Source organism: Branchiostoma belcheri, unplaced genomic scaffold (assembly GCF_001625305.1).
Source record: "Branchiostoma belcheri isolate BF01 breed outbred unplaced genomic scaffold, Haploidv18h27 scaffold92, whole genome shotgun sequence".
NCBI lineage: Eukaryota > Metazoa > Chordata > Leptocardii > Amphioxiformes > Branchiostomatidae > Branchiostoma > Branchiostoma belcheri.
The window spans coordinates 588,065-610,213 of NW_017804598.1; the positions used below are offsets into that span (position 1 = coordinate 588,065).

The 22,149-nt window shown below is 41.8% G+C and overlaps 3 protein-coding genes across 3 annotated transcripts in view; 1 reads left to right on the forward strand and 2 right to left on the reverse strand.

The window, feature by feature from the left end:
* The window catches only part of LOC109488153, a 13,822-nt gene extending 12,793 nt beyond the window's left edge, over positions 1–1,029 (reverse strand). Inside the window, exon 1 of the mRNA XM_019792311.1 lies at positions 907–1,029. The gene's annotated coding sequence lies outside the window, so the exon portion shown is untranslated. The remainder of the gene's footprint in view (positions 1–906) is intronic.
* Positions 1,030–3,280: 2,251 nt separating this feature from the next.
* On the reverse strand, positions 3,281–6,874 carry LOC109488159 (pituitary tumor-transforming gene 1 protein-interacting protein-like). Its single transcript, XM_019792316.1, has 5 exons — positions 6,667–6,874; positions 5,754–5,800; positions 5,217–5,322; positions 4,739–4,844; positions 3,281–3,665 (listed from the first exon to the last, which is right to left on the reverse strand). The coding sequence occupies exons 1-5, from the start codon at positions 6,839–6,841 to the stop codon at positions 3,536–3,538; spliced, it is 564 nt and encodes a 187-aa protein (XP_019647875.1). The 5' UTR covers positions 6,842–6,874; the 3' UTR covers positions 3,281–3,535.
* Positions 6,875–11,592: 4,718 nt separating this feature from the next.
* Positions 11,593–20,385, forward strand: LOC109488158 (pinopsin-like). The gene is made up of 6 exons (XM_019792315.1): positions 11,593–11,782; positions 15,392–15,610; positions 16,951–17,135; positions 18,451–18,588; positions 19,156–19,395; positions 19,999–20,385. Exons 1-6 carry the CDS (start codon positions 11,593–11,595, stop codon positions 20,242–20,244), a joined length of 1,218 nt encoding a protein of 405 aa, XP_019647874.1. The 3' UTR covers positions 20,245–20,385.
* Positions 20,386–22,149: the final 1,764 nt, after the last annotated feature.

Consider the following 22,149-nt stretch of genomic DNA (forward strand, 5'->3'; position numbering starts at 1 on the left):
AAAAAACCAGGCATATATAAAACGGTGACGATCTTCCCCCACCAACCTCTGCTTGGAGAGTAGCGAATCACACGTAACGTTTCGTTACTATAGCCCACAAACACACAGTACATCATAGTAGTACCAATGAACGTCCTTCAGGTAGTACCTTGAGTTTTTGCCGATGTCCCTCCTTATTATGTCAGCCCTGGCTTGACGTTGTTCTTGATCATTGGGAAATCGATGAAAACCCAAGGACATTATACACAGACTTGGCACAACAGTGGTATGCCGCCGGCCGCCGTGCTTGTCGCGCGTTCTTGTGGTTTCAATAGCCTCGCCTTGGTGCGAGTTTGCGCGAGTTTGCGCACAGCCCATAATGTCCCTAATTTCTAGTCAAAACAAGGAAGTTTAAAGCTCCTTGGTCAAAACGAGTAAAATATTCTATACTTCTATTTCATTCAGAACCAAATAGATCCGATATCGATATCATTCTAACCTAAACAAACACGTACCCAAATCAAATATTTGCAATTCCTCCAAAGCCAAAGAGGAGCATTACTGACACAGTAGCCATGTATAGAGAATATAAGACTCAATGTGAAAATGGAAAGCGTCCGGGCACTGCGTGGCCCCGGTGCATGCACCTAGCCCGTGAACATTGACACGTACGCTCAGGTACAAGTATGTCGGCGGCATTCAACTTTTCGAACTCGGTTATGGATAAGACTAACCTTTATAACGCCGTGACATGGAAGAGAAAAAAAGTTAAGTAACGTATTTCTAACGCGGGTCAGCCGTTAAGTGGCATTCATTTATAATCTCGAAAGTTAAAATGGCTGACATGCTGAGACTGACGTTCACAACTTTCCTCACCTGTAATGTAAACATTTAACAGTTGTAAAGTATATTTGAGTAAAAACTTACCTGGTTGGAAAAAAATCGTAAGATTAACAACAAAAGGTGGAACAAGGAACAGTCAGAATGTACAAAATGCCGGACTCAGCGGCTCCCCTAGTTGTTGCTGCTACTGACGACTGGAGTCCTGAAGACAATATGGCGGATGAAAATCAAACAATGCCTGTTGCTTGTTGAACTTTAATCACGTGATGGCCGTACGTGCACCTGTAGTAGTAGTTGGCATGACGCAATTTGTATTCACTAGGGCTGCACAGAGGTCAATTACAACAAGGAGGTTCAACCAACCCCCTTGGTTATGATAAGGCAAAGGATAACTTTATAATGACAATGAAAATGACAATGAACTTTATTGCATACTCATAATAATGAAATGAAATACCTTTATTGTACATTCATGCCACGACGGGCTAGGTACAGGTCAAGATACTGAGTATGACAGACACATAACAAACGTATATAGAAAATTGGAGACAAAAGATGCACTACTTGACTTAGACATACATACATAAGGAACATACAAGGGTACTATACTAGGCTAATACATAGTGTTCTAGTCACTGAGCTAATACAGACAGGTCAACTTCTTCTCGCTTTTTTGTACAGTGAAAAATGTGGGAGCAGATCATGTTTGTGATACAGGGTTTGTCTAGACGCATCAAAAATATAAATGATTTGTCCGAGCTGGCTCAATCAAAAAGATTTATTCGTCCAGGTTACAGTGTTCGTCACGGCGGCTGGTGTGTTTGAGAGGCGCGTTCGGCAAATACATGTATGAGGTTCTGGCAACTATCCCTTATTCTAATTATTCGACCACAGACGATCTGACAACCAGTTTTCTTTACTCTTTTCGGTTTTCTTTTCTTCCGTGCCGGAGACAGCTGCAGGTGTCCCAGGTATTTGCCCCCTCCCCCACGAACGCTGATTGGCTGTAAGCTTTGGTGACGTATTGGTGAATATTCGTGAGTTAGGCCGCGGAATATCCACCGAGTTCATAATTGACGGCTTTCTTTTAGTGTTACAGGAGAATAAGCAACACACATTGTTGATTAACAATGTTCACTATGCTCTGTAAAGTCATAGTATTGACGACGATAATCATTATACATTCTGCTTTATTATTTTAGGGGTATGATTCTTTTGATTAATGCCTCTGTATCTGAGAAAAATGCCTCTGTATCTGAGAAAATGAGACAAATCGTTGGTACTGTGGTACCCAGTGTTCCGTCAAGCATGCGTTCTTGCGTCTGCCATTAAACATAATGATAATACTAATACAATTACTGAAATAAGGATCTTCTTTGCATAATCAATCAGAAACATTTAAAATGTAGACATCATCTTGCGAAAGTAAAGGATCGTGGAACTCTTGTTACCTCCATGAAAAATGGCGTGTCTGTGTGTGTGTCTTTGTGTCTGTCTGTCTGTGTGTGTGTTTGTGTTTCCGCACATTTGTAGTCAGCATAACTTCATAACGCCTTTATGGATTGTGATGATATTTTGTATGCTGGTAAGTCTTAGGAAGACGAAGGTCAAGGTCAAATATGGGCCTCCTGGTGTATGACCTTGGTACTGCAGCAGAACTTCCGGATTTTGTATCTTTTGTCCTGAACATGCTACGGTCTTGTTTTTTTTAATGACAGATAGCTTATCCTGTCTGAAACAAGTGGTGTAAGTTTGTTCCCCCTAGCTGCTTGTTCTGGAACTGCAGGATAGTTTCTGGTAAAAACTTTTAAAGCCAATAAGTCCAGATAGGAACAACGTATTTTCATCATTTTTGGTATGTAGGTAGCTGAGAGATAGTTGTACATAACTAAATGCAAATTATGCAAATTAAGCCATGCAAATAATGACTTAATTTGCATAATTAATGAGAAATTCTATAATGACTGTTTTATATAATGGTACTGCTATACATGTAATCTATTTAATCTGTGGCAGGCGGAATATCAACAGATGCCAATTATGCAAATGATGACCTAATTTGCATAATAAATGTGAAAATTTTGTTACTCCTTATTGTTGAATGATCGGAATTTCATACCTTGTAACATGTGTAAGTTACTTTAAGGTTAACACCACTATGCATATATTATGTTAATGTATAGGTCATTTGCATAATTAATGAGGACATGTTGAAATGAAGCATGACAAAGGAGAGGAATTTTACACGAAAATATTGTCATTTGAATTTATAAAAACATAAATTATACCAGATTATGCTAATTACGACCTTATTTCCATAGTTAGACAAATAAAAAATAATTTACAAAAACTAATATATTTCATGGAGGTATGAAATCTACGAATTCTTGTTTACAATGGGACATATCCCGCAACTTAAAAAGAATTAACTCAGTAACCAAATACGCAACTATTAATGAATTTTGACAGTTTTGTGTATTTTCAATTCATTGGTGAATACTCATAGACATTAAAAAACGGTGAGCATAGATTACAGTCAACACTGTCTCAGAATGCCACCCAGAGGACTCTAGGACAGGTGGTCTTTGGTAGGTCGCTTAATGTTTACGACTATGGAAAGAAAATTGGGATCTCGAAAAGGCGCCCCTTATGACCAGGTGACAGGCTTGAAGAGGTGGCAGCTACAAGCTAATATGGTTTGACAGTAGTTATTCTACATGTTGGTGGTCCTGGTTGTACGTGCGGCCCGTGTACCCGTCGGCTGACGGTCGCCCAGGTTCAGCTGAATGTCACGGTCGTGAAATGTGACGTCGAAATCCCCACCGGTCAGGCGGGTGTACCCCCTGCAGAGTTTGTCAACAACGACAAGGTTAGAATATAGCCCGTCATTTCTCCCTTTTATCTCACCGACCTTTCCGTTGTTAAGGTTAGGCCATGTTGATTTCATTATATGGATGACATCCGCGCGCGAGTGAATTTTTGCCCCCCCCCCTCCAAGAAAGTTTTCGACCATACAAAATGAGCGAATATATGTCGCATGTTGCAAAGAAAAGTACTGGAAAACGATACTTATGTCATAGAGTGCCGAAATCAATAAATTAATTCAGGAAAAGAAGAAAATGCGAAGAAATGAAAATGAAGAGTCTATCATTATCCCCCATACCCCTCTTTGCATTTAGTCATTTGTTCGACCTTTGTGATTACGTAGATTTCATAACGAGTTAATAGATTTCATAATTTCATATGCATAGTCGATAACTATTATTTCCAGACATAGCTAACCTTAAGAACGGAAAGGGCTGTGGGATAAAGGGTTTAGCCACTGGTAGAAGAGTAAGGTTTGTTTCTGACAAGCCATATTCTAATTTATGTCCTACCTGGGCCGCGATTACGTTCGATACGGGTGTTCCGGCCCGTGTGATAACTAGCGGTACGGCCCGGGGGTTCTTACCGCGTACGGCCCGGGCCTTCCTAATGTTCCGTGGAACGATTCGAACGCGTTTCGCCCTAACCGCGTGCACCGATTTCGAAATTCGAATACAAAATTCGGACGTTGGAATTGATGCTGTCGCATTTTTTTGGGTTTAGGGACACCAAATTTTCGCTCATTTCGCATTGAAAGGCGCGTTTTCTTGGGTGGGTATGACATAAATAAAATACAACACGGTGTATTCCGTATCACCCTCGGTCCCAGCCCTCCCGCGGATCGGATCGCCCTCCGGCCTTCGGCCGTCGGGCGATCCGACGCGCGGTCGGGCTGGTACCTCGGGCGATACGGAATACACCGTGTTGTATTCTATATTTATAACTAACGAAGAGAACACGTTCTGTCTGTCGATCATGAATTTTTTGCACAACGTACGGAGTTTGCAGTGAAACCCTGGATTCCGCACAGGCTCCCATAAGTAACACTAACCTCCTGCGTGACTTCCTACAACAGCAACAGTAGCAACAACAGCACAGGGCCAGCAGCAGGACTCCAACAATCACACCAGCGGTGATCACAATCGCCAGGAACGTGACTAAGGAAAACGGGTATGCTTTTAAAGGTCACATTTCCAAACCACATTCCACGCATTTAAAAGGTGAGACAGCTTAGAAAATGGACTTCACAGAATCTGGCATTGAGCCGACCCTTCAACCCTGCACATCTTCTATCCTAGCTGTAATCTCCTATTTCTCGTTCTGACTGGTTTGAGATGCCACAGGTACCTATAAAGGCGTCAGTGTACATGTATGTCTGTTCTGCCAAATCGTCTAGACGTCTAACAAAAAAAACTGTCTAGACTTCATGAGACAAATGTATTAGCAGTGTACATCTCTATACTGAACTCTAGCTCAAGTCATCTCAGATATGTCAGCCCCAAGATTAATTGTACTCCTTCGCAACTTACTAGAGCAGCTGATTCCCCAGCGAACCTGGTCCAGCGGACAGTGTGCCGGTAGAACATGTGCAGCCGGGTACAGGCGGCAGGAGTTGTCCTTGTCGCAGTAGTAACACTAGAGAACACAAACAATATGGCTAGCGTCTGAGATGGTAAAAGATATCACTACTCTTTCATTATGAGAACCATGAAAGACTTCCAAAACGCAGAGTAAGCATTATGAATCTGCATTGTAGTGTATTGTATTGTAATTTTCAACGCAATATAGCTATAGTTGTGTCAGAAGAAATTCAACACATCTACAAAGTTCATTTTAGATAAAGATTTCAATTTGATTTGATTTGATTTGATTTGAAGGCATCATGAGAAACTTTAAACTGTTGTCCAACTAAAAAGATATCGAGATTTTCAACTGAATGATTTGTTCCTCCTCTCAGCCTTCTCACCCCAATTGCTACATGTATTTAGATTAAGTTCAGATATTTGTGTAGCACATATATAGTAGTGGCGGGAAATTAACCAGTATATTCGAGCTCACAAACCAACCTCCCAATGCTGGATGCAAACGCCACAGGAATTGTAATACCTACATTCTGGAAGAACAACACAAGATACAACATTCAATAGTTTGTCATCTGACATATACTCAGTATTCGCCTTTGCTCAAAAGAATTTGATCAGTTCAGTCTATATATGGATTCCGGATTTAAACACATTTTTCATGCAGACAATAGAGGTAGAATCTTGAAGGCAGTGGTGTACAATAGAGTTGAACCCCATATAGTGATATCAGACTATAAACCTTGTATTCACTTTTGTATATCTAAACATGTACTTGTAAAAGGCATAACGAAAGCCCTTTTGTTGTGTCAGCTAAGTTTTCCATGTAGGTTAAACTTTGAACACGGAGATAAAATCAATAAAAGTAAGACTGCGTGGAAATGAAAGTTGTTGTCTGATCCGGCGTCTTATCTCTCGCTGAAGTGGTTACCTTTACTTACTTTACGTCTCTAACTCAGACAGACTGGCGCCGTTTGCTTTATGTCTAGTGACGGTTACCCTTTAGCGAAACTTGAACTTTGGTTCTTGTGTGTTATCTAGTAAACAGAGTGACTGTGAGTCATATTTACGGAATGAAAATCCGACTGCGTTTTTGTATGTATGGAAACGGTTGGACTATTACCCAACACTATGAGATTGGGCTGAATTCTTGTCATCAAAGTTCCTCTACTTCTACAGTGCGTCACTGTAAATAAGAGGGTTTTTAAAAAAGGGAAACTAAACAAGAATTTCTTATTCTTAGTCTGTGCAAGTGAACACGACATCGAATTGATGCCTACTAAAAACTTTCAGTGTGTGGTATGGTTGTAACTACTTGAAATTTGTCTTCCTTTCTAATAACTGCATGAAAAATGACAAATTATGGTGATCATGATCTGATAATGACTACAGGACTTACCATCTTCGGTGCTGAGCGCTATCGGGGGTTGTACGGTACTGCTCACCGATGCCGGGGTATAGGCGTTCCCCGTGGTCACTGTGGCCGTAGTTCTGGACACGGACTGACCACTGGCAATGGCCAGAACCACTGCCAGTGTGGCAGGAAGAAGAAAACAGACTTCCCTTTTCGACATGACGGCGAGTTTTTGTATCGAACACAGGATCGATGTTTGTTTGCACTGCGTCATTTATTGATCTCCAAGCAGAGGTATGGTTCCTGCATGTTTTGTATGTCGTTTTGTAGATTTCCTCAGTATATTGCGCGTTTGTCTGTTTTCCTTTCCACCTCTGCGCGTGCATAAGAAAACGCACACCGTCAAACGCATGATGCCCTGAAAAAAGGAGGTGCGAAAATAAATAGTCTTTCGTTTGCTTGGAGATTTATTAATAGTCACCGGTGGCGTCATAACCTTGTGACCGTGTAAAGGTCGCAATCATTACTGGTCATGCAAGAGATAGTCTGGCATGGTGCCATGTTTGAACATAATGAGGGTCTACAGAACCGTGATTATCTTGTTCTAAGCCAGAATGGGTTAAGGTTAGGCCATGTTGATTTGATTATATGGATGACATCCGCGCGCGCATGAATTTTCGTTCGTTTCCACCATACTATAAATTGTACAAAATGAGCGAATATGTGTCGTATGTTGCAAAAAGAGTATTGGAAACCAATTCAGGAAAAGAAGAAAATGTGAAGAAATGAAAATGAAGGGTCTATTATTTTTTTAGTCTATTATTATTCTCATGCAATACTCTGTGTTTAGTCGGTTGTTCAACCTTGATGACCACGTAGATTTCATAATGAAGGAAACTTTTTTGCAAACTTTTTTATTCGCACGCTCGCGTCAGTTTTGGGGTTCCCAGAGGATGTCATCCATATAATCAAATCAACATGGCCTTACTCGCTGCTTTAGGATTAGGCGTGGTTCCTGGATCTAGTCTTCGCTTATCCATGATCGTAGATAGGTCCAGGGCACGGTTCTGGATACGCGTGGGCTATACAATGTATCCAATATTAAATCTGGGCCAAACATTGTCCTAGATAAAACATGCGGTTTTGGATACGAAAAAGTCCTTAACAATTTTTTATCGATGAAGATTTACCACATTTGTGGAAGGATTGACATAACAGGCGACTCTCACCTCTTTAAGGTGTCACCCCTGAGACCAGACTGTAAGGTTTGAACCACTCACACCGGGAAGGACCCCTACTCTTTTCATTTTTCGCGGTGTTGCTTTTTAACTTTCTTCGACAAGCTATCGTCTTTATATTCTTTGAGCAAAGGTGAACATTTCCTACATTTGTAACTGAATATCGGCTGCACTCTCTCAATCTACTCTAGCAAAGCCTTTGAGATGAGAAGGTTTAGAGGGTAAATTATCTGGAAATTGCTTTCGGAGAAGATAATTAAAGGAAGACGAAGACGAGTGATTACCACCACCCGTGATGTTACAATTACTTCCGTGGGGATTTTGCGGCTACTTCCCCGCGACACAAGGTGATTAACAGTGTCAGGGTGGGAAGCATGGACGAGGAATTGAGTCGAAATGGGAAGCCTGGATTTGGGCGTCGGTCACATGCACGGTCAGTAACTTACGCAATTTTCTCGGTGATATGCCCTGAATAAACATGTACATTCGCGAATAGTTTCACCAGGTTGGTAAGACACTGAATAAAGAGACTCATTTTACACAACCAAGTCTTTATTCAGCCGAACGTTTCGGTGACTGTCTGTCAGCTTGCTCAGGGCAATTCTGACTGGTTCACATTGCATTGCAGCACAGGTGTCGCTGCTATAGATGCATTTAATTCCCAAACGTACAATATTTACATATCTACACATATGCGTGATTACTGGAAATGTATCTACAATGCAGTCCCAAGCGTACGGGAGTTGGATATATATTTTGTGTACATTGTTAACGTGTACACTGGAGGGCCTCTTCCTATATTTACATTCTAGCAAGTAGAATGACTTTATCCATACATGCACTTAGCTTTGTTTAATCTCAGTTGTACATTGTGTTGTAGATCATACGGAAGTTCCTGTACTTTTGTTGAGTCAGTAAAGAATCTCTCTATATATATATGTATATTTGTCATTACATCTGTGTACGTATAGGTTTTATTTTCGGTGTCTTTTTGTTTGTTTTTGTTTACGATTTTTTTTTTCACAGACTAGGCACGTCGGGGGCACTGACAGGAAGTTAGCTCAAAGGTCCCAGAACAGAAATGCCCAAAAGAAAGGTTATCTCGTTTCCTGCCTTCAATTTCCTGCAACATGCATGTCTGTTGTAGGAAGAATCGGTGAGAAATAATCAATAATGAATAAAAATAGTAAATTCCCATGAAAAATTAAATGTGTATTGTAGCTTTGAGATCTCTCTTTTGAGATTTCATGTTCAAGAGACGTTTGATTTTCGGAAGACAGACTCGTACGGCAGCGAATAAGCAGTTTGCAGTCCTGATGTCCCAGCAGACACATGTTGCTCCTTTTATTCATTTGTATGCAGCCAAAGACAGACAGTTCTTTCTTTCCAATCGATTCATCTTCTACACTGACCACTTTCAAAACCACTGTAAAATAACAGCCTGGGCTAAGTGAAGCTTATGTAATGCCTGTCGACGTAACCGCGAGACAGGCCATACAAATAGGATAGACTGCAATCTGCGCAACGTGTAAGAATAGTCACGTCGGGCGATTTAGAAAAAGATTGTATGTCATGAAACTTTCCGGTAATGATTGCCAAGGTAAATGGCACCCCCCTGGCAAGCTTCTAAGGTAATTGTGAATTATTAGGCAAGGGAAGTGGTGCGTGCTCGGCATTGCACTGTTATAGCGAGAAAACGAACCTGGCACCATGTGGTGCACTGTGCACCGGTTCCACAGCTAAACAGATTGGAAAGGAATATTAGAAGTCATGCTGGTAAGTAAATTTGTTCATTTTATCTGCAAATATTGCTTGTCCAGATGACTGATGATGGACTAATATTACATAACGTTCTATAGTTATTAATTAATCCTTAAATGCCATTCTAATTATGCCAGTATTAGGGAGGCCATATTCGACTATGTGTGTCAGGGACTTTAAAAACTCCCTTCCCCTACCGTGAAGTTGAATCCCCGCGAGTTGAAAACGATTTCCAGTAAGTCTCGCCTTATCAGAATCACACCTATTAAGGCACTTTGAATTATGGAAAAATTCATGTGCTTCCCGGTACATGAATGGGCTTACTGAGATTTGACTAAATACTAACGTTAATAGAGATTATATCTTATAACGAAGAAGAATATCTCAACATTACCAACGTACGTCACAGATCCACCGTTACCAAAATTAAGAATCATTCACCACAAATTGCGAATGGAATCAGGAAGACATATTACAAACCACACTCCTCTAGAGCAGAGAATCTGCCAATTTTATAGTTTAAGTATGTAAAAGTATGTAGGTAAAGTAAAAGACGAAGTTCACTTTACCCTAGATTGCCCTTTGTATGATAGCGATAGAATCATTATTTCAGTTATGTGTTAAGTAATATAAATTCCCCCAGTTCAAATATTTGAATAGTACAGACAACTTTATATTCCTTATATCCTTCGACAAGCCACTTCTAACTAATCATACAGTCTCCTATATTTCCATTGTTACTAAGAAGCAAGAGGAGTCCAATGTACTATAAGTTTGTATATACACGTTTATGTTTTGTCAACATGTTACCTGTATTTAGCCCAGCGGGGCACAAAAAGTGCAATAAATTAAAATTCATCAATGTTTATGCTGCTGGTTGCTTCACGTGTTTTCCCTGACCTTCAACACATTCCTCCAATGTCACAAAACATGATCACAAATCTGACGGTAGTTTTTTTCTAATTACATCACGCTGTTGCTTGTACACGTACAGGTTATATAAACACATATTAGGTCCCTTGTGCAAGAATTAACACACTTTTTATACTAATTCTGCGAAGTGCATTGGCGCTCACTGTTCGACCTTCAACACATCTCTTCAATGTCACAAACCATAATCACAAATTTGACTCTACTTTTTTTAATTACATTACGCTGTTGCTTCTAAGCGTACAGGTTATATGAAAATACATTATGTGCCGTGTGTGTCATGATGAACAACGCACGACGCTAGAATTTACATACTTTTTATTCAAATTCTCCGAAGTGCATTGCCGCTCACTGTTCACAGGTGGGAGCCTTTTAATGGAACTTCCTGGAATAACAGGAAAGAAAATTGCCTGCCTATCCATCTTTTAAGTTGCCAAACTACTGATTATATGAACGATTGAACGTCAGAAAGTTGATTTGAAGGTGAAAGAATGTATATGGAGTGAGGCAGTACTGGCAGACGGTTGACAGACAAACTGATAGTGAATAATATCAAGCTTACATAAGGCGTTGAATAAAGTACTTGTCACTTTAGGCAATTCAGCTGAATTATAACTCATACTCCCGTGCTTCTGTCGTCACCCTGTTATATTGTGGAAGCTTGTGGCGTTCTGACATTTCATTATATATACTTCCTGACTTTACATCTGATCAGGTACCGCTGAGGATTTCTAATGCAATTCCATTGAAACGTGAATTCAGAAGTGCACAGACGCGAGTGCGGCAACTGCCTTCACTCCAAATCGTTGGAAGTGATTGCTAGATAGTCTTGTGTGCCAAAAAAGATAACCATTACATTTAGCCTTGTAGGATATCGGCATGGCCACTGGCTATTAACCATCCGTCTTTACTTTTTTACTTTGAGGTGCGTAACGTTAATATTTACAGCAGTATATATAAACACTAGCTCATTTGGGAAGTCGGTGTCACATCGCTGACGCGGCTACAGAGGTGCAGCCTTCTCGCCTGACCAGATGAGACGATGCCGCTCTACAACGCCTCAGCTCCGGCCCATGACCTGCCCTGGGATACGCCGTACAGCCAGGATTACGTCTGGAACGGTTCTTCTCCTTCAAACTCCAGCGAAGACGTAATAGAAGGAGGAAAGGAGGAACTTCAAGATTTCAGTGACGCCGGATACACGGCCATCGCTACGGGCCTGGCACTCATAGGTGAGTGACATACAGATTTTTGGTGCGACATGTATCAGATACATGCAGTTTCCAAAGTTTCGAATCCACAGTCCATTCGTGCCTTATCATGCAACGGTTTTATGACCGTGAATGGCCGTGATCCCAGCCAAACCTGTCGACGCTACACACGTACAATGTCCGTATTATGTCTTCGCGAATTCCTCCGGTTTATTCCGGTAACCACATTGTAAAGCCGATTGGGCTCTACTCACGAATGGCTATGAGTCGGTGGATATCCTCTGACGTTTTAAACATGTACAGGAATTGTAAGTAATCACTAACCGCTACATGTATACTGTAGGCTGAATTATGAGTTCGCTAATACCTCATGAACGAAAGCGCTTTAAATTTACCTCGTACACTGTACTATATACATGTATATAATATATAACCACAGCATTTAACTATCCTGCCTTGACGAAACCGTAACAGCAACACAGGAAGTTGGAACAACATCTCTGCGTGCGGTATGAATGAATGTTTGTTAAACAGACGTACAGATGACCACAGATTTGCCCCAATTAAGGTTAAGCATATTTAAACTACACTTACCGTACTGGAGCTTTAGGAGAAGTGTGTGTATTTTGGGGTTAGAATTTGGTGGTAGTATAGTGTTTTTTCCTTTCTGCTTAATTTCATTACTTTCATATAGAGAGCGTATTAAGAGATCGATTGAGCTGCAACTATGATAGATGTACCGTGGTTATGAAATGCCATATGTAATCCCATACTTGCAAACGATTCGCACCAAATCAATGATTTCAGAGCGGTTTGTGTCAAAATCATTCTGCTGTCAGAAAATGATTGTTAAACGCTGTTCTGATAGCCTTACGGTTATTCGTGAGCACAATGAATTCTCTAATAGGATAAGGCAGCAGGGAGAAGGTTACACAGGTCTAACAACACAGGCTATCAGGCATACTGAAACGTGTTGTACACAAAGACGACCTCATCTGGGCTGAAGAAAGAAGGAGGGCAGAAACTCACATTCCCTACCGAAAACCTGATCAGACAAACTGAAAGCCTGCGGTGGAACGTGTTGTACACGAAGACGACCTCATCTGGGCTGAAGAAAGAAAGAGGGCGCAGAAGCTCGCACTCCCTGCCAGAAACCTGATCAGATTCACTGATACCTCATCGACGTCACCAGAGAAAACTCGGGAAGACAGAACCAGAATCCTGGCGAACATGCAGCATACAGAAGGACAGCATTGATCAGATCATTCAATTTGCCTTGGGCCATGTTGATTTGATTATGTGGGTGACATCCTCTGGGAACCCCAAAACTAATGCGAGCGCGCGAATAAAAAGAATTTGGCAAAGAAAGTTGCCTTCATTATAAAATCTACGTGATTATGAAGGTTGAACAAAATGATGACTACACACACACCTAGAATATGGTATGGGGAATGATTGATTCTTTATTTCCCTACTTTCCTTTGGAATTGATTTCGGCACTAGTCTACGACATTAGTATCGTATTCCAATATTTTGTTTACAAGTTATGGCATATATTTGCTCATTTTTCTGACTCTTTGTAAGATTTACAGTATGGTCGAAAACGTTTTTTGAAATGGACAAAAATTCGTGCGCGCGGTGATGTCATCCATATAATTAATTCAACATGGCCTAACGGGAAATAAGCAGTCTAGAGATTTCCCATGATGCTGTCAGTGGGGTAGTGGGAGGGGGGCAGTATCAGTACTGTCACCTGCAATCACAAATTTAATCCGTTTCTTCTTCGACCTTTGCGTCGTAGAATAAGACAAAGCAATCAAAATTCACGTATTCCCTTACCATATGACATGAGATGTTGGTTGGTACACTTGTACATATCAAATAAAGCAATTGTTTTGAAGAGGATAAACTCATTTACGAAAGACTGTACCAACTTCATTTTCCTCGGTTGTACTCGTATCTACGATTCACAATGCTTTCCGAAAACAGCATGACGTGTTGTTCTATTTAGCCAAGTCCGTATAGAGGCCTTATCATCATGGCAAGAACAATCTATGGGGAAATGAGCCTCGCACAGAAACCCAATAAGCTACGTACCTAAGAGATGAAGTTATTTCCTTTTTATACTTGGATGTAATCCAAACACGTGGATGGGACTTCAGTTGCATCCAGTATTGGGAAATATTCAGTTCCGGAAAATTCCAGTCGGGGTGAAATGCAAGATGTTATCAGCTACTTCTCATTCGTCCTATCGCCTTTAAATTCATCTCACTCTTCGATTTTGCCTTGTTAGTCGTGACTTAAGTGATTGTAGCTCAGCGACTAAGTGAAAACCTGAAACCAGATAGCCATCCCTGGAGGATGGGTAACATTGATTGATGCCTTGTCTAACTTTCCTATTGATCTTTTCGTGTTCGTTAAGACTGCATGCATACACAAATGAGGTGGCAAGGTGGTGGACTTGTGGTTAGGGTTGTTTACTAAGAATCTGAAGGTTCTGGTTTCGAATCCCTGGCGGTCCCCACTACTGTTTTGTCCTTGGGAAAGGCACTTTACACTTATTTCATCACTTTACTTGTTGAAAAAAGTGAGTACCTAGCTTTAATGGACCGGAGGTGCCGTGTTTGAGGAGAGCCACACCTCGAGCACGTTAAACTTCCCAACGTCACTTTGTAGATCAATAAACTATTATCCAGTGTATTTCGGATTTTCTTGTTGAAGTCTCTAGAAAATCAGTTGAATGTAAGAATTGGTCGGGGAATTTCTGCAGTCGGTGTTGACGTACATCGGTGACGTCTGGATGACACACAGGCTGTATTTCACGTTCAGCCTAGCCTCGTAGTCTTCACAAGGAAACAAATCAGTCATCCATCTTAGAAAACGACCGCTGGGGCCGTGAGGATGTTTGAATCATTCCCTATCTCTGAGACCGGGAAGCCTATAAGTATAAGCTCCTTGCTGAGACCGAAAATAAGGAGCTCAACATTTCACTTTTTATCTTTATTTATTTGCTGTATTACAAATGCAAATATATAGACTGAAAATTATATCCACGTCTTGGCCAACGTGTCAACAACGTCATATTATTCATCAATATGTCAAGGTAGCTATCGTGTTTTGTAAAAAGGCGAGTTGCATGTTCTTTTTGAGTCAAACATTTGAAGAAGCGCCTTTAGAATTTCGCACTGCTGAAGCTGGTAGACTGCTTTGTCTAGCTACATCAAGATTACGTCTATTTTGGTCCAAAGATATTAGGTGCGCTTGATTTATGTTAGCTTCTTCTAGGTAGAGAGGCTAATAGCACTGAAAATCAATCTTCCAAGCAGCAATGTCTTTGAATTTCCCATCGAAATGGTCCATTTGCATGATCAGTTGTCAATCTAGCTGGGAAAGTTAAAGAGACCCACACATTACAATGGTGGGTTGATTAATAGTTTAATCAGGTTGGCAATTCAATGGTTGACAATGGTATTTTCACACATGCAAAACATATTCATTTGCCAGCCTTTTGGTAGTCATTCAGCTACCTTCCTCAGGGCAATGCTGACATTCTACGTCCCACTGCTAGGCGGCGCTGCAATGGAAATGATGCGGTCCCAAACGTGACTAAGCTTGTGTATCCCCCCTCAGGAATTGTGGGCTTCGTGAACAACTTGGCCGTGATTCTGCTGATCGGCTGTCATCGGCAGCTGCGCACGCCCTTCAACCTGCTGCTGCTGAACATGTCCGTGGCCGACCTGCTGGTGTCCGTGTGCGGCAACACGCTGTCCTTCGCCTCCGCCGTCCAACACCGCTGGCTGTGGGGCCGGCCCGGCTGTGTCTGGTACGGGTTCGCCAACAGCTTGTTCGGTGAGTAAGGTTTGTTCATTACAATCAATCGTGCCTAGATGGTTCAAGCCACCTATCCATGACAACCACACTTTCCAGGTCTCCAATTTTTTGCCATATGCGAAAGTATCAATTTTGACCTGTCCAGGAAGACCACCTGTCCAATAAGAAAACTTTACCGCGGTCCCCTGCGTGGCCTTCTGACCGTAGTATCCACATGTCAACGTGTCTGTAAGAAAATAACAGCAATGATTTTAAGTTACCGATAGAAGACACCGATAGAAGGCTTCGTATGTAGTTTTTATACTTATATCCTGACATATCATGCCGCTCCAAACCAGGTGAGGCACACCACTTTCTGAATGCACTTCTTAGAAAAGAGGAATCGAACTAAGGCAAATTTTTCAAAGACCTTAGACGGCAAGTCGTAACAGACGGGAAACTAACGCGAGAGGAAGATGACTGAACGCTGTAATTTGTGAGCTGAACACAGAAAATCGATAAAACAAGAAGGATGAGCAGCCACAGAGCCGAAAGCAAAGACGCTCAGATGTGCCCCTCTTCCAGACAGACTGAACTTCGCATCAATCATTTAAGGGCACCCAAGGCGACTTCCGAGCATGCATAGCAGTTTAAACTGGGTTTCCAAGGTCGATTTTCTGATCATTTGTTGTTTGCTTTAATGTAGTAAATTGAATCAACCGTATCCCATAGCATACTGGCATTTATGAGGCAAAAATGCACTGTCGATGATGGAAGACGGTTGGTTGTTTTTCATGTTTTGCTGGTTTTAGCTGTTTAATGGTGCTTCCAAAAATAAACTCCTCACGTAAGATGTTTCTGACTATTAAAATGCCTCGTGTATAAAACGATGACGAAAATACGATCATAAGAAATGGCAGTAAATGTCAAAATCAGACAGATTTGCTCATCCAGAGAATATGTCATGTCTTGTCGCCCTTAAATTGCAATGAATGCCTTTGACGAAGATTTACTACATTCTGAGAGGATTGACATAACAGGTGGCTATCACCTTTTTAAAGATGTCAGACCTGAGACCACTCACACCGGGAAGGACCCCCTACTCTTTTCTATAAATGTGGTGTAATCTTAAACGTGCTCAAGGTGTGCCTCTCCGTAAAAAAACGTGACCTCGGGCTTTACGTCCTATCCAAGAGGACGTCCCTAACGAAGCTAGGTACTTGTATTCATTTTCACCCGAGCCAAGTGAGGAACTAAGGCGTAAGGTGCCTTTCCCAAAGACGTAGACACAAAAAAGGGGCCTGCCAGGGATTCGAACCCAAAACCTTCAGAATCTGCGTCAACAACAGCCCTAACCAGAGGTTGTCACCTGTCCACAGGTATTGTCTCACTGGTGACCCTCAGCGCCCTGGCGTTCGAGCGATATTGTGTGGTGGTGCGGAGTTCGGACATGCTGACTTACAAGTCTTCTCTTGGCGTCATCACCTTTATCTGGCTGTACTCTCTCCTGTGGACAAGCTTACCACTGCTGGGCTGGAGCAGCTACCAGTTCGAGGGTCACAGTGTGAGGAAACTGTCTCTTCAATGCGTTACATACATTTAACAAGGCGTTGTATGTAATAAGGTGTATCGAGAAAAAAATGATGGGCTTCTACCATTTGATGATAAGGTCAAGCTCGGCGGGGAGTGGATCTTGGGTAGCGGACTAAAGCTAACAAGGCTAGATACCAGGCTAAAGATCTGTACGAAAACATTTTTATGCTGAGGTGATGACATTTCCAATCCGCGTCCCGACCGGGCTGTTTGTGAATGAAAAATATTCAGAATATACGCAAATAGAGCTCATGATTATTTCTAAACTTTTGTGTGTGTTTTCTTGTATGTTATATCATAGTTTCCCGCAAACTGCCCTGTCGGGGCCCGGATTGAGAATTGTGGTACAAGTACAGATACAAAGTAGACAGACCTAGCTGCAAGTCTTATCAATAGAGTGGTTTTTTTCTGTACAAAGTTCCTCAACTTTGTAAGGAGAGACACTAGCTAAAATGTATGCCCTCCATCCCCGTTTGGCATTTGAAGAACATTAATGAAACAGCAAGGCATTGCATTCTGCCGCTGTCATTCATAGCAATGGATGAGAAATTACCACAATTAATCATCGAACGTCACATATAGCAGTGACTTATGAGAAACGTACTTCAGTGCGACTAGTGCACTCCCCTGTTATTACTTTCCAAGCAGAAGTTTAGGCTTTCACTTATTTTATGCGTTTTATGCGTTTTTACCGGGCTTTCTTTTCTTGCACAGTTATATTTTATCGGCGAGGTTTTGGATACTGCCCTGTGAATTTAATACTGCCTTGTCAATTCGATACTGCCTTTTAGACTCGACACTGTCGTACCAATTTGATATTGTCTTGCCGATTTGATACTGACTTGTCAATATTTGATACTGTCTTGACAATTTGATACTGTCTTGACAATTTGATACTTCAACCCTGTGTTAATACTCCCTTGTCAATTCGCAATTCGATACTGTCTTTTAGACTCGACACTGCCTTGCCAATTTGATACTGTCTTGCCGATTTGATACTGACTTGTCAATATTTGATACTGTCTTGACAAATTGATACTGTCTTGACAATTTGATACTTCAACCCTGTGTTAATACTCCCTTGTCAATTCGATACTGTCTTTTAGACTCGACACTGTCTTACCAATTTGATATTGTCTTGCCGACTTGATACTGACTTGCCAATATTTGATACTGTCCTGTGAATTTGATACTGTCTTGTCAATTTGATACTGTCTTGCCAATTTGAAACTTCAGTGACCCAAAGATCTGTTTGGAGATTAGTATGTCATATTCTCCATGTGCAGGTCGGTTGCTCAGTGAACTGGGTGAAGAATAACCCCGGTAACGTGTCCTACACCGTCACCCTGATGGTGACGTGTTTCTTCCTGCCGATGACGGTTGTCTGCTGGTCGTACGCCTGCATCTGGCGCACTGTCAGAATGGTAATTATAAAATTCTTACGGACGATTCAAATTATGAATGTTGTTACCTCTGGGACGGAAGTATTGTTTTGGGTGGCTCACTGGGAAGTGAGGGCGTATGTATGTATGTATGGATGCTACCTGAAACTTCAGTTACTATTTACTATTTACTCCTGACAATCTCAACCCCTCAACCACGTTTCTTAGTCGTAAAATCTTTAAAAAAAACTTATGCATCAATACCTCCGTATCCTTTCAAAACTGCGCTAAAGCGCTCGAAGAGCGTTTACACGTCGACAAAATATAGCTGCTTATCTTGATGTTTGTGATTAAGTATTCCACCCGCACTTGTGGAGTAGCTTTCACACTAACCACATCATACAACCCTTCTCTATTGATCAATCGATCGATTGATTGATTGATTGATTGATTGATTGGTTTAGAACCAATATAGGGGTCATAATTGAAAATATAGATAGTTCACAATTCCATCAAAAGACCTCGATGTGTCCACAAATGTACATGTATCAACTTTGTCAGTCCTTTCTTTTGTTCTCAACTCCACCCCATCTCCTACACTACCCTCAGAGTGCTGAGATGAAGTCAGTCTCCGGGAACCCGCAGAACTCTGGCCGTCTGGTGACGACGATGGTGGTGGTGATGATCGCATGTTTCCTGGTGTGCTGGACCCCGTACACCGTCATGGCGCTCATCGTCACCTTCGGCGCGGATCACCTGGTCACCCCGACCGCCTCTGTCATCCCGTCCCTGGTGGCCAAGTCCAGCACGGCCTACAACCCTGTCATCTACGTGCTGATGAACAACCAGGTCAGTCACTGACGACAGCTACTCGTACCTCAAACGTCTGGCCGTGTTCAATTGATCAAGCAAAATCTTCCCACTTGAGTGATAATGTGTAACTGTTATCTTATTACGTAGATATATTACGTTGATGAAGTCTAAACTTCATCAACGTAACCATCTCAGTGGTGGAGTGATTTGTACTTGTAACGTGAAAAAAAGTTTAATTTCTTCCCGGCAGAAATCGTGATCACAAGTTTGTCTAAACTTGGTAGTGGATGCTACCTGAAACGTCTGACCGTTAGTTAATCACTGATTGTTCTTTCTACACGGGTATGATATATGTATCTGCCAACGTTTATTAGTTCCCGCTACCTTCATCAAGGCAATACTGACGGGTTCTACCCAATTCAAATGAAATGTAATGAGAAGATAGACAATACTTGTCACGTTTGGGACCGCATCCTTCCCACTGCAGCGCCACCTAGCAATGGGAAGTAGAACTACTAGTAGTCACTCAGTATTGTCCTAGGAGAAAGGTACCAGAAGAAATACGAATCCTGTTTGCTGCATCGAATATATGAAACAGATATCTATGTTTGCCCTTTTTTTTCTGACAAATTTTTCCAGTTCCGTGAGTTCCTGCTGGCCCGTCTCCGTACGTTCTGCTGCCGTCAGCCGGGAGTGCCTCCCAGAGTTCCGCGCGTCACACCGCTGGACGACAACTGGCATGCGCATGCGCGGCTTGGCGGAGAGGGACCCAGCCATGCGCAACAGTTTATCCCGTCCGAGGAAAAGGCAGAAAACATTGAGATGTTGCCAAAAGTACCGGAGAATCAGATGAAAGCTGACTCCCTATCCACCATATCAGAGTAAGGAAAATTTTATCAAACTCGCGTGTGGCTTATATACCTGAACGTCTCGTATTTCATACATATTCTCTCAAAGTTAGAGACTTTTGAAAATCTTTGTGCAAATATATATTGGGCAAATGTGACGTCATGTTGGAAACATCTAATCAGGTTGGACGTTGTTTACTCACGTGTTAAGTAACATCAGTAACAACGTCAGCACGTCGGCAGAACGTACTGCACCTGCGCGAAACCCGTAATGTATTGTACATAGTACTTTGGCAGAATGTCTCATATAAGGTTGTATTCGCTCATATAAGGTTAGCATTTCGACAGCAGTTTCCAAATGTTGTGTCGGAAAGAATATCCTCTGCAACAGGCTAAATTCTGATGCAACGTTGACCAAAGACCCAACGAAAAACGCAAAAATACGGGGTTCTGCGCAGGCGCAGTACGTTCTGCCGACGTGCTAACAACGTATATCTGCGCGATGTCTCAAGAATGTAACATCTGACAGTACATTCTAGCAATATCAAAATACGAATTATAACGGATGTAGCAGCATGTACTCTGTTGATCAGTTTTCTAATCTTAAACCATCAGTGGTGCATACACCTTACCCGCCCACTGAATGTCTTAATGTACATAATGTATTTTTGATCCAGTCTTCATCTACGTACTGTATGATTTTGCATTTGGTATTGTATTTTATTATTATTATAATATTGTAGTGTCTGTGAGGGCAACTACATATTTCTTGTACCAGTGACGAATCCAAATAAATTGATAGATGAATAAAGATAGACACTGACACTGGTAGTATTGCTATTGGCCTCTTTGACTTTGCTATGTCAAGTGTTAAGATAAAGGTCTTAGAAATCATTACAATCATTACACTCTTTATTCCCAGTCCATTCCGGCCAACGGTTTAATTTTGATATGCATGTAATCAATAGTAATGAAGAGGCATCTGAAAGCCCAGCGCCGTTCTAAAGAACATTAAACTATTGATCTTAATGGATCTTCAGTTCAGGAGTGACAGTTCTAACGGCCCCACGGTGACAGTTATAACGTTGTAAACATGGGGTCGATGAAATGTATTGATTGTCAAATATGTCGTGCATATCATGGTGCTAGCTGTTTGATAAATATAATTTCTCCCCAAAACTGTGTGAATATTTGATCACGTTCACCGACGGTTTGTACGACTGGTGTTAGCGTCGTTCGCAGACTCCTTAGGCTAGCGTGGCGTTTATTTTTGTTTGGAGGGAGGGATTTCCAACTCTAGCGCGTGCAATACAGCTCTCTCAGCAGATACAAGTCCCAGAACAAGGGCGTTCCCCCGAAAAAAAAAATGCCGCTCTAGCCGCTCGTCGAAACAAACTCTCCTCCGCTAGAAGTCTGCGCGGGAGGCTACACACACGTACGCGTGTGCGTGTTTGAAACGCATCACCGCATTGGCAAGGCAATTAGTACCTGTGATGTGCAAAAAAATTGCTCTTTCTGGCAAGAAAACTGCTTCAACGAGCTGATTCGAAGATGAAATGGCCTCATTTGAAGTACGTCTCTTGGGTCAACAGATCCATTCCCCTGTGTGAGAGGTCAAGCTTGTAGAAGTCAATTGGTGTCACGCAACAAGCGGTGTGCTGGGCATGGGTCAACTGCCAGTATTGTACATGTGTGGCCTTGTTTCTACAAGTAGGCTTTGCCTCGCCAGTATAACCTCCCATACTTCCCAAACACCCTTCCCCTGTTGGGATAAAGTTTGATACACCAACGGATTGTGACGTCGGGTTGCTCTAGCGGACACGAGATCGAGAGGTTACGAGTTCGATACCAGACATTACCTGCTTATACGATGTGTCCCTAGAAAGGCAGTACACGACTTTCCTCACTTCACCCAGGTGTAAAATGAGTACCTGACTCGGTT

Excerpts from the sequence above, each read along its gene's own strand:
- LOC109488159 (XM_019792316.1), bottom strand. The coding sequence starts at position 6,841 with ATGTCGAAAAGGGAAGTCTGTTTTCTTCTTCCTGCCACACTGGCAGTG. Across the intron at positions 4,845-5,216 it reads CTGGGGAATCAGCTGCTCTA|TCACGTTCCTGGCGATTGTG; the intron begins GTAAGTTGCGAA and ends CGTTTTCCTTAG. Across the intron at positions 3,666-4,738 it reads TGTAGGAAGTCACGCAGGAG|GGGGTACACCCGCCTGACCG; the intron begins GTTAGTGTTACT and ends CAAACTCTGCAG.
- LOC109488158 (XM_019792315.1), top strand. The coding sequence starts at position 11,593 with ATGCCGCTCTACAACGCCTCAGCTCCGGCCCATGACCTGCCCTGGGAT. Across the intron at positions 11,783-15,391 it reads TACGGGCCTGGCACTCATAG|GAATTGTGGGCTTCGTGAAC; the intron begins GTGAGTGACATA and ends ATCCCCCCTCAG. Across the intron at positions 17,136-18,450 it reads ACCAGTTCGAGGGTCACAGT|GTCGGTTGCTCAGTGAACTG; the intron begins GTGAGGAAACTG and ends CTCCATGTGCAG.